The sequence below is a fragment of the Humulus lupulus genome, chromosome 8, assembly GCF_963169125.1.
Source record: "Humulus lupulus chromosome 8, drHumLupu1.1, whole genome shotgun sequence".
In the NCBI taxonomy this organism is placed as follows: Eukaryota; Viridiplantae; Streptophyta; class Magnoliopsida; order Rosales; family Cannabaceae; genus Humulus; species Humulus lupulus.
This window is the reverse complement of record NC_084800.1, coordinates 138,372,570-138,385,719: the sequence shown is the minus strand read 5'-3', so window position 1 is coordinate 138,385,719 and position 13,150 is coordinate 138,372,570. Positions and strand designations below refer to the sequence as shown.

The window sequence follows — 13,150 nt, the reverse complement described above, 5'->3', positions numbered from 1 at the left end:
TTATCATATGCCATCAAGGACCACATTAAGTACTTCAGGGATAAATTATGCATCGACATTTTTTACAGGAATGTGTACCCTTGACTTTTTCTATATGTTTGAACATTTATTTTGATTTCTCCTTAGTTTTGATATATAAACAATGTTATTTCGATGGATATTCGATGATACACAATAGTATATCTCCTTAGTTTTGTATATAAACAATGTCATTTTGATTAACAAAATCCATTAATACACATATAAAAGATTAACAAAGTCCATTAATACACAAATAAAAAGATTAACAAAGACCATTAGTATCCAAATAAAAAGTTTAACATCGATGCCATAAATTTCAAACATGAACTTTACAAGTTGCCCTATTATGGCTTAGACCTCCACATATGCTGCACTTGTGTTCTACAACCACTTTCTCTCCATTGGAAGGATTTCGTTTCTTCTTAGGCCTACCTTGTTTCTTCTTTGGACGACCAACTGGGTTTTTTTGCGTAAATGTTCTTACTTTTATTGTCATAATGTCATGTGGAACAATCCACTCTTCCTCGTTACCAGTAGGATATATAGATTCTGTGTAAGAGGACCTTGATGTCTCAATTTTATAGTAATCTGAACACAGCGAATAAAAGTTCACCCCTCGCTTAAGGGATCCAGATAGTGCATGAACACTTGGGATACCAATAAGCTTAAACACGCCACATGTGCATGTCTTATTTAGGAGGTCGACTTCACCATTCAGCTCACCATCTAACACATGGAACTCATGCCTCCCTATTGCATAAGGGATCAAGAATCGAGCTTTCTCAGCCATATCCACCAAATCTTTCTCATAGGTTGATGCAAGATTTGTAGTTGTCTTCTCGCTAGTTTATCTCCTATCACAGAACCAAGACTGCAGTGTGAAGCGAATAAATTCGACGAAAGTAGTTATCGGAAAGCTTCTAGCGCCCCGGGTCTTATTGTTGAAACGTTCAGCGTAATTGCTTGTCATTATATTATACCTAGTATCTAGGAAAACTAACATTTAATAGTAATGTACATTTACAAGATTTCATAAATTAAAATACAATTCACAATGACATACCTATTTCTAGGAAAGTAAGCACGGGACCACTTATCAAAACCCATGCCTTCTAGGTATTGAGCAATAGCTGGGTCTTTTGATTTGATTTTTTCGAAGTGGGCATGGAACTTGGATTTCCTAAAAGCATATGCCTTATTATACATCAACACATGACAATGATAATTCTTGAATTTAGCAACCATATTCATACTAATGTGGTGGTAGCAAGCATCGTGATAGGCATCGGGGAAAATAGTTTCCAAGGCATGTGTAATACTTGCATGCCTGTCAGATACAAATGCCAGGTCCTTAACTTCCCCAATCGCTTCCTTTAGCTTTGACATGAAATACTTTCAAGAATCATGATTCTCACTATCCACAATACCAAATGCAACTGGATATAGATGGTTATTTGCATCCAGCGCAACTGCACATAACATCTTCCCACCGTATTTTGTCTTTAAAAAAAGTATCGTCCACACATAACACAGAACGACATGTACGAAACCCTCTTCTACTAACTCCGAGTGAGAAAAAGCAATATTTGAACCGATCCTCCTCAGTGACAAAATATGTCAACATCTCATGATTTATTTGTTGAAGCATGAACAGGTACGATGGTAACTTCTGGTAGGATGCTTCCAGTGTCCCTCTGACATAAGAAAGAGCCTTCTCTTGAAATCTCCAAGATTTTCCACATGACAAATTAATGCCATAATCATTCTTAATGTCTTCTCTTATGTTGTTTTCCATGTACGCATTCGATCAAGACTGATATTTTTTCTTTATGCAATGACCAATAACCCAAGGTGCAGCTTGGTGATGGCCTTTATGTCGGAGGTTAAGTGATCAAGTGTGTTTATTGGTGAAATGAGTTATCTCAAACATATCAAATTTAGGCTTTCTCTTCCCCTTCAATCTCCACCCACAATCAGGATCCTTGCAAGTGATATACCAAACTTCAATACCTAACTTCTTCACCACAAACTCAATGTTCTGCTTCATTGCATACAAGTGTGCCTTCGTCTTCAACTCTAACTTGTTCTCAAAAACCTTTCAAACTTCTATTACTCCACAAATCAATCCAGATAACGTGGGGATAACATAAGAGGGGCATGGGATATCTTCAGCAGTATATGCCGGAGAACTCCATCTATTTCTATCGTCTTGTGTTGTAATGACCTAAAATTGCTAATAAGGCTTAAGGACCTTGATTAGCATGCAGGGAGGGGGCATAATTGGTTTATGTGTAATTTTAATGATTAAATGCATGATTATGTGATATGCCTGATTATATGATTATATGGATAAGTGAAATGCATGTTTATGAGTATTAGATATGCATGTGGGCATGTTTAGCTTATAAGGGCATATTTGTAATTTTGGCCCGCTGAGGGCATAGATGTGATTATTTGTGGTAAATTGTTGAGACCACATTATTATGTGGATATATTTGTAGCATATGGCTCGAGACAATCCTATTGAGCGGTTTGGCGAAATAGTCACGGCGGGGATTTATACCCGGCTTGAGGGAGCCTGGGGGTATTTCTAGAAATTTGGGAAATATATTGGAGATTTTTAGACATTGGGGAAAAATAATTGGTGATTAATTAGATGACGGGATTTAAGTGATAAATATTAGGAAGACTCGAGGGATTAGCAGGAATTGGGAGCAAATGACCAATATACCCTTAGATTAATTAAAAGGCTTAGTTTTAGTTGGGAGGGTAAAAGAGTCTTTAGGTTATTAGAGGGGATAAAGATATAATTTTTTTTCCTTAGACTGCAATAGAAAGTGGTAGAAGCAGTGAAGGAAAAAGAAGGAAAACAGAGGCACTCAACTCACCCATTTCTCTCCCTCATGATTTTTCCCTCTCTCACTCTCCCTTGAGGATTTTTAAGCTGAGAACTCAAAAGGAAGTCTAGGATAGGCTTTGGGGCTTTTATCCTTGGAGTAACTAAGGAGTTCAGCTGGAATTAGCTTCCAAGTTCAGGTAAGGTTTAAGGTTTTTCTGAGTTTGTTGAGTTTTGTTGAGGATGATTTCAGATTTTGGATTTTGGATGGAGTTTAAGGACTTAAGCTTGGGAATTGGAGGAGTTAAATCTTGGAAGTGCACTAAGGGCAACCTAGGGTCGGATTCATCCATTTGTGGTAACAATTTTTGGCCTTAACTGTCTGAGTTTTCTATTTTTCAAATGGTGTTTTTGAGCTTCAAGCTCAACTTTGATTCCTGTGGTTGATGGGGTTCTTAGCTAGGTTTTGGGTGTTATTAGGTTGTTTTTTATGAGATATAGTGAGTTGTGGACTCAATTTTGAGTTTGGTTGATGATTGGAGTGGGTTTTTGGAGCTTTGGCTCAGAAAAGTTCGATGGGAAAAATCCAGAATTTTGCATGTTCGGGTTGCAATGTTGTAGCGCTAGGCTGTGTTTCCTGGGGGGCTGGGTTTCTGACTATAGCGGTATAGCGGTATAGCGCCCCTCTTGTAGTGCTGTAGTTCCCCTCTTGTAGCACTGTAGCGCCCCTCTTGTAGCATTGTAGTGCTACCCTGCCTCCAGAAATTGGTTTTTGGGTACTTTTTAAGGTTTTTCTTGGGGGCTCGGGGGGGATGGTTTCACCACTTTGTTTGGTGGAATTAGAGGTCCCAAGAGCGTGAGTTTGGTCCCGGGATTGTCCATCTTGAAATTTAAACTCATCAAAGTACCATTTATGGATTGTGACTAGGTTTACACTAGGGCTCGAAACGGGATCATGCTCACGGGTCGTCTTTATTAACCAAAGCACTCAGAATTAAAGGTAAGAAAATTGCACCCTTTTGTGTGGTTGTGATGGGACTAAGGGCTCCCTATATCTGCATACAATTGTTGTATGAATATGATATTCCATGTGAGCATGAAATAAACGGCCAAAAAGTGTCGGAACTGATATTTTCGTACAGGATGGGGCTCGGCCATTGGTAGATAAGGATAGCTTAATAATCATTGAGCTCGGTTTAAGCTGGCCGAAGTCAGTGGGTTAAACACTGTGCTCGGCCTATGTGAGCCGGAGACAGTGGGTTAAATAGAGGGTGCGGCCTAAGGGCGTCGACCCTGGGTATTGTATGATGAATATTGATATGATGTCATTATTGTCTGTTGCTTATAGCTTGTTTAATACTGAGATGAATGGCTTATGAATAATTGATTGACCTCTCTGATTAGATGACTGTTATGGCATGTTGAATACCTGGATAAAAACTTTATGGATTATTTGATTGACTGTATTGTTTATGCTCTGCATTATGGTTTTCTTGCTGGGCCTTGACTCACGGGTGCTATGTGGTGCAGGTAAAGGCAAAGGCAAGGTGGACCAATCCTGAGTATGAGAGCTCTGGGGCAGAATGTACATAGTCAACTGCTCGTCTGCCACGGCCAAGGAATGATACATGGACAGGACAACCTAAAGTGCCTATTTTGCCATTAGAGTGGCTTGTGGTTGTACATAACTTTTGAAATTTTGTAAATTGTTCCTTAACCCTGTTTTTGGGATCCCGTGTATTAAAGTTTTATTTCAATGAAACTTATCTTCTATGACCAAAACCTTTTAACCCTAGTTCAATTATTGTTTAAGTGTCACATTTTTAAGTAAATGACTTTATTAGCAAGTCTTGCACCTTTATAAACACACAGTGTAACGGTCTTGGTTATCAAGGGCGTTACAACTTGGTATCAGAGCATTCTAGGTTTAAGGGTTCCTGAAGACTGGCTGGACATGTATATTCGCCACTAAAGACAAGCTCGACTCAAGGTTTGGTAATTGTATATTTGTGTATATATGCTTAAGTTTTTGGAAAGAAATATGAACGTTGTTATCTGTTTGGTTTATAGGTAGCATGAGATGCCGATAGGGCCTGGCCCTTGACTACTGAGTGATGATATAAGGGCGTGCTTATTAGCATTGATGTTGCATGTGGATGAATATTTGGATAAACTGTCATATCTTGATTGCTTGTGATTGATTGTGTTCCAATAATGATTCATGGAAAGATTGTTACCCTGTCATCATAGTCTGACCGCTGACTCATTGATTGTAGATTAACTTAGATAGCTATGCATCCAAGGCAATCTATACGACTAGCTAGCACTGGGTCTGAGGCTAAGGATGATGACCAGGGCCAGAACCCTCTACCATTCCCTGAGAACTGGTAGCAGATTATGGCAGACATGCAAGCCCAGCTTCAAAGCCAGGATGAGCAAATCCGTCTTCTGAGACAGCAGGCTCCGTCAAAGAGTGTTGCATCTATTGTGCCACCTGCAATGGCACCAGTTTTTCATCCATTGGAAGTTTGGAATAGGTGGGAGTCATTGTATGAGCAGTTCCAAAGCAGCACCTTCCAATCTTCGAGGGAGGACCAGATCAACTAAAAGCTGAACAGTGGATGAGTATGATTACTGTTATCCTGGACTTCATGAGGGTAGAGGGTCATGATAGGGTGGCCTGTGCCACATACAAGCTGAGAGAAGATGCCTGTACATGGTGGGAAGTGGCATCACAGAATAGAGATGTTACTACTCTGGGTTGGGACGGATTCAAGGACTTGTTTAGTCAGAAGTACTATAATGTTGTCGTTAGGGCAGTGAAAGTGAATGAATTTGTGGGGTTGGTGCAGGGCAATATGACAGTTACAGGATATGCCCTAAAGTTTGACAGACATACAAAGTTTGCACCAGACCTTGTGCCTACTGATGCAGCTAGGCAGGAAAAATTTATCAGAGGGCTTAATGCTATGATAGCCCGAGATGTGAGAATTACACCAGTACCTGGGGGACAACTTATGCCCAGGCTATTGAGAAGGATCTTACCTCTGAGGAAGCGGAAAACAAGATTTGGAGGGAAAATGCTGCGAGACGAAAGGTTCGCAGGCCGGTGCCACCATATTTTGGATCTGGTAGGGGCGGGGGCCCCAGTGATCTGAAGAAGAAGACCCCTGACACTTCAACCGCTACTGGTCTTGATAGGAGGGTTTGAGGTGTTCCAGGTGGCCATCAGGAAGGCAGTGACACATGGAGGAGCTACCCAAAGTGCACAAGGTGCAGAAGACGCCATCTGGGCAAATGCCAGGCCAAGGCCTATTATGTGTGTGGGGTGTTGGGACACCTCAAGAAGGACTGCCAAATAGTGAAGAAAGGGGAAGCATGGAAGGTGGACAGCTTGACTCCAGCTCGAGTGTTCACCGTGATGCAGGCAGAGGCCGAGGCTAGTCCCTCGGTAGTGACAGGTTAGCTTTCTAGCACTGGCTCTACTTTTACTGTATTGATTGACTCTGGTGCTACACATTCATTTGTTTCTAGTAAGGTAATTGATAGACTGTGTAGACCTAGTGAATACTGTACTACGGGGTTTGGAACTATACTACCTACAGGGGAACTGGTAGTTTCTAGGAGATGGGTTAGAGCACTGCCATTGATGGTTAATGGTAGGAAGTTGTCAGTAGACTTGATTGAGTTAGGTATGGAGGACTTTGATATGATTTTGGGAATGGATTTGTTGGTTAGATACGAAGCTACTATTGATTGTAGGAAGAAGATGGTGACCTTTGAGCCAGAGGGAGAGGATCCCTTCGTCTTCGTGGGTGTGATATGTGGACCCCGCATACCCATGATATCATTGCTTAGGGCCAGGGACCTATTACAGGGAGGATGTATAGGTTTTCTAGCTAGTGTTCTGGATACTACCAGAGTGTTTCCAATAAGGGCGGAAGAGACAAGATTAGTTCGTGAGTTCTTGGATGTGTTCCATGAGGATCTACCAGGGCTGCCGCCGCACAGGGATATTCAGTTCGTCATTGAATTGGCACTAGGGACAGAGCCAATGTCGAGGGTACCATATAGAATGGCACCGGCAGAACTGATAGAATTGAAGATACAGTTACAGGAGCTTCTGGATTTGGGGTTCATCAGGCCTAGCTTCTCGCCTTGGGGTGCTCCGGTTTTGTTTGTGAAGAAGAATGATGGGACTCTGAGAATATGTGTAGGCTACAGAGAGCTGAACAAGTTAACCATCAAAATCAAGTACCCTCTACCAAGGATTAATGACTTGTTTGATCAGCTACAGGGAAAGACGATATTCTCAAAGATTGATCTTTGATCTGGTTATCACTAAGGCTGGCAATTCGTGTAAACGTGTCAAATTCGTGTCGACACAATTATGAAACGACATGATTAAGGCAAACACGAACATGACATGATTATTAAATGTGTCAAAAATACGAACACGACACGATTATTAAACGGGTCAACACGACACAAACACGGCATGACACGATAACACGATTAATCATAACTATATGAAAAAAAAATTATAAAACTTATGCAAATTATCAGTGTTATCATGTCTGACACGATTATGACATGAAACAATTATTAAATTGGTCAACACAATTATGACATGACACGATTAAGGTAAACACAAACACGACACGGTTATTAAACGTGTCAAAAACTCAAACACGAACACGACACGATTATTAAACGTTTTGTGTTCGTGTTTACCTTAATTGTGTCGTGTCGTGTCATCATGTCGTAACCCAAATTTCCACCCCTAGTTAACACCAACTGAGGATCAAGGATGAGGATATGCCCAAAGATGCTTCCGTACGAAGTGTGGGCACTATGAGTTTCTGGTCATGTCATTTGGCTTGACCAATGCCCCAGCAGCCTTTATGGACTTAATGAATCGGGTGTTCAAGGATTTCTTGGATCAGTTTGTGATCATCTTCATCGATGACATCTTAGTGTACTTCGGTTTAGAGAGCACAAGCAACATCTTCGACAGGTCTTGCAGAGATTAAGAGAACATCGGTTGTACGCCAAATTTAAGATGTGTGAGTTCTGGCTACCAGAAGTGACATTCCTTGGACATATTGTTGGTGAAGATGGGAATAAGGTGGATCCATCTAAAGTGGAGGCAGTTAGAAATTGGCCAAGGCCAAGGAATGCCTCAGAGGTTTAGAGTTTCCTCGAGTTAGCAGGTTACAATAGACGGTTTGTGGAAGGGTTCTCGAAGATTGCTGGACCAATGATAGAATTGACACGGAAGAATTTGAAGTTCGTATGGTCAGACAAATGTGAGAACAGCTTTCAAGAATTGAAGCGGCGACTTATTACAGCACCTATGCTGAGTCTTCCTTCAGAGGAAGGAAAGTTTGTGGTATATTGCGATGCGTCAAGGTCAGTTAAGAACCTTCGCTGATAATCCATCACACCCTACTTGGTGCAAGAATTAATTCTTAAAATGTCTCTTTCCTTAATCCTCAGCTGGTAATAACCAGATCAAGGGTCAATTCCTCAGAACATTGTCCTATCTTGAAATCGGGCAATTGAACCCATCATTCTTAACAAGTGGTGTCGACGTGTCCCATGATGAGATGCTCTGTATCCTCAAATCAAATACTTCTTCAACTGAACCATTAATTCTTTTTACAAAACTAATATCGTTCTTCATGATGTCCCAGATACTGATTCTATCTGTACCTTAATCTCATAGTGTGCTCAATGATTCTTTGTGCACCCATTTGAAACCTTACTGACCAATCTAGTTTTCATTCGGTCTAACTGATATATTCCAAGTGGTACCTACCACAATATCTAGGCATCCCGTAGACGCAACTGGGTCCTTTCCTTTTAAATCCAGACATCACCATCATCTCTTATAATCCATAGTTATCCCTTACTAGGTATACTAATTTGTACTCAGGATCATATCATAATGCTCATTTGACGAGCTCAAACAACTCCATTATAAACCTTTTACCAATAGTACTCTAACCCTTCTCCAGGAAGTTACCAATTTTCCCAACGGGCACTAAAATCTCACGCCCCATGGTGTGACAACCATAAGGTATATGCCACAAATCTATGTCTCTTCTACAGGATACATAGCCCTGAACTCACTCAGACCCATATAACAAGGAACAGGAACTAGAGAGACAATTGGTCGCCTCCGAGGGACTAGCCTCGGGCTCTGACTATACCAAGGTGGGCCCTCAAACTAGGGTTGAGTAATCTATACTCCTTGATTCTTCCAACTTCGATTCCAGGCAATCCTTCCTGACATGCCCAATCGTTCCACATAGAAAACATGCCTTCACTCGGCGTCCTTCTAGATAGCGTCTCCCGCACCTGGCACATACACAATAACTTCACCAGGCCTCATTGCTACTCTGGCGGCCATCCTGTAAACTAGAAGCCCCCCCCCCCCTAATCAGGACCAGGAGTAGCAGAAATATCAGGGGTCTTTCTTTTCTATTCACTGGGCATCCGCCCCTCTATCTGATCCCGCAAATGGGGATACTGTTGACTAAACTTCCTACCCTATGACAGTCTCAAACCATATCTCATCTTTTGCGTCTTCTATAACAAAGCCCACTCTACTGCCCGAGCATAGATAGAAGTCTCATGCACTGGAGTGACCCTAACGCTTTGGGCCATCCCAGAGTTCAGTCCTCAAATGAATCGTTCCTTCCAAATCAAAAGTAGATTTGGCCAACCCATCATATTCATTGACATACTCTGTCACTGTCTTACCATCCTGAACTAAGTCCGTAAACTCATTGGATCTTGTAGTTTAGACTGCATCACAGTAGTCCCCTTCATCGAACCACTATCTGAATTCCTCCCAACCCATCATAACAACATACCGGGTCTGGGTACTACTTCCCATCACGTCCAGCCATCCTCCTGCCGCATACGCGGTGAAACCACTCTATCATGGCCTACCACTCTCATATCATCGAGGACGGAGATAATCACACCCATCCACTAATCAGTTCTGAACAGACCCAAATCTTCCTCGGAAACTGGAGGATAATACTTCTAGAGTCTTTCATATAATAATTTCTTATCTGTTTCCACCTTCAGGTTGAACCAACACTGATGCTATTGCTATCATGATATATGAAGCAACGTTCCCCAACGGAACCCGCTATCTCAACCATCTAATCTCCTCATTCTAATCCAGAAATCTTGCTTGCATACTAGCAAACATCTGCTGCAAATTCCAGGGGCAGATGGAGGATACTGACCCTAACTATCATCTGCAACCCCCATACTAACGATACCAGGTCCAGTTGACTATCTTGAATACATAATTTCTTAATCATTCTATGAATCAGTCTGTAGTCAATGACTTAACCCCTCATCCCTAATATTCATATCTAGAATTATCCCACGGGCAAGTCCAAACAATCACAATAACCACACACACAATGTACATATCAAACATAAATCTACATTGTTCATGCATCAATTATCAAATCCCATTTCCACCAAATACATCCATACACGTCATGCTCTCCACACTAGCATGCAGATAAGGCACATAGGTTCAATTTAAACAATTAACCACATAATCATGTCATTAGATACCTAACCATGAGTCGAACTTATCTTTAGCAGCAAGTGTACATGCCTAGCCAGTCTTTAGAAAACTTTAAACCTAGACTGCTGTGATACCATGTTGTAACGCCCTGGATAGCCAAGACCATTACATTGTGTGTTTAAAATAGTAATTAACTCGCTAAGCAAGTCATTTGAACTTAAATGTGTAATTAAGGACTAAGTCAAGGTCAGGTATTAAAAGATTTGGTCAAAAAAATGGTTATTTTTCATTGAATATTAAGTTTACACACGGGATCCCAAAATCAGTGTACAGACTTGTCAAAGACAAATAGAATACAACTTAGCCTTCCTAAGTAGCAAAACAGGGTTTAACTCTAGTTCCTTCCAAGCTGTATTGACTATGGCGATCAAGCAGGTTGCATATGTACATACCGCCACTGAAGCTCTCTGTTGACGCGGTTCTTCGCCAACAGGTAATTAAGGGAAGAAGAGAAAGGGATTAGTGCCAAATGTAGAACCGAAACAGATCTATGATCTTAGAGGATGAAAGAGGTGACTCGAGACATGTTTTTTTTTAAGTGGTTCAAAGGTTAAAATCCTTCTACTCCACTAGTCAATATTATTGATATATACTGGGTATTTGATTACAGAGTATTTCTTACAAGAGATTACTTTTTCCAACCTCTATCAACTCCCAGGGTCTCCATATTTATAGGAGAAGGCACCTGGAAGTTGGTATGAAGGTCATCCCTTGACCTTCTTACTTGTTGTATCAATTCTGTGACATTTCATGATTAATTCCTAAACCTGACACAGAAGTGTGGTCAAATCGATAGGTAAGGAGGTAATGGGCCGCACGACCCAACCCAGTTGTGGGTGTCTGAGTATGCACGTTCCTGCTGCGTGTCCGAGAAGTCAGGGGGATATCAGACACGTGATGCCTGATATATGCACATTTACCTTGCATGTGTTGACTTCACAAAAAGGGTCACGGCCTCCATATCCAGCTCGTACCAGGAGCTTCATACTTAGCTCGGTCTTCGGCCTTCGGAATCCCTGCCCCGGTCTTGGACGGTGAAGGCGAGCTCTTGGGGCTTCCTCGAGCTAAGAAGGCATGACATTACGACAGAAGCTCCGGCCCTGGGAATGATCGTGAGGTAACCATGGTTAGGCCGTAGCTCGGCTTGCTAATCAGCCCGTGGGAAAATCAGGGCGCACATCTGCCCCCCAAGCTCCTGCTCGTGGTATATTACGTCGTATCTAAGACCACAGTAGGGGCTTTTAGACTTCCCCATGAACTCTTCATATTCCACTTTTTACGCAAGCGCCTGATACGTGGAACATCGTGGGTGGTGACGGTACGTCTTACGAGAACCGCATTTAATGGTCTAGCCTATGCCCAGCCGTTGTTTCGTATTTCGAGTGGAGGGCCTCGGATCCCTCATCAGGGCCATCCAACGGCCCTCTACACGTGATCCTTTACGCATATAAAAAGGGGTGGCCACCCTACGCATGGGCCACCCTTTCATTCGAAAATTTTCAAACTTCTCTTCTTCTTCTCTCTTCATCCCAGAAAAACAAACCCTCCACTCTGTTACTGCCACTTTCAGCGTTCAAGAAGCTTAGGCGCACAGATTTCTTCAAAGCTTTGGAAGCCAATACACCGATGAAGCTTTTATCAAGGTGACACCCCCATCCACCTCCCAGCCACACACTGTAAGTTTCTTGACCATGTGCGTTTTAAAAATATATGCCACTGTAGCATAGGTAAAAAATTTACTGTAGCTGCATGCAAGGGTTTACTGGGTTTTGTGGATATGGAGGGGGAAATCCCTTTTAGGTTAGGGTATCTTTGCTGTAGGAAATCATTTAGGAGTATGGGTTTCAGGATGCTTTCTCTGGGGAAAATTTTCTGGGTAGGAGTTTTGGGAACTTTGGGTGCAAAACCGGGTAGCTTAGGGAACACGCCTCACAGGCGGTTTTGCAATTTTCTGCCTACTGAAACTTTCCCCCTAAGGAAAATTCTATCCTGACCCTCCTGACACATGAATCTCGAGTAATCGGGGATCTGTTGGGAGCACAGGCGCGTGTTCATCGAACCGCGTGGTCCCACTCTCCACGGGCTAGGCTTACCTCAGCTCGTGCAAATAATAATTGCTTTTTCCTCATGCTTGGGTCGCCTTTTTTGAAATGTTTTCTTTTGTTCGTTAGGCAACCAGATGGCTCCAAAGAGGAACCTCCCATAGAAGAACGTTAGTAGCTCAGCCTCCCAGCAGGGCAGAGGAAAGGCGGCGATGCCTAGCTCCGCGATCCCCCGCTTCGGGCCGGCAGTGGAGAAGGAGGTCGAGGTGGCTCCTGATGCATTCTTTAAGGCGGAGAGGATCGTCTCAAAGATCATCGATCAGGCAAAGATTAACAAAATCTTCCTTTCCCACAACATCACCCTGGGGAAAGCATCCGTGGTGGCCCGACCTGCCTCAGAGGGCGAGCGGAGCTGTGCGCCGCTCGACGAGTCGTTCGCGGCCTGGAGCGGTGAACATTTTAAGGCAAGGGCCTTCCTCCCACTGGATCAGTATTTTGCTGATTTCCTCAACTACGTGGGGTTGGCCCCATTTCAGCTCCCCCCCAACTCCTGCCGTCTGCTGGCAGGGTTGAGGTATTTCTTCCAAAAGCATGAGTGGGAAGTCCCCACTCCTGCAGACATTTTATATT

At 42.5% G+C, this 13,150-nt stretch overlaps 1 protein-coding gene across 1 annotated transcript; it reads right to left on the bottom strand.

Annotated features, from left to right (window-relative positions):
- Window positions 1–337: 337 nt before the first annotated feature.
- LOC133796104 (uncharacterized) lies at window positions 338–811 on the bottom strand. Its single transcript, XM_062233586.1, has one exon. The coding sequence runs from the start codon at window positions 809–811 to the stop codon at window positions 338–340; it is 474 nt and encodes a 157-aa protein (XP_062089570.1).
- Window positions 812–13,150: the final 12,339 nt, after the last annotated feature.

Bases quoted from the DNA above. Each gene is read 5' to 3' on its own strand.
- LOC133796104 (XM_062233586.1), bottom strand. From the start codon at position 811: ATGGCTGAGAAAGCTCGATTCTTGATCCCTTATGCAATAGGGAGGCAT.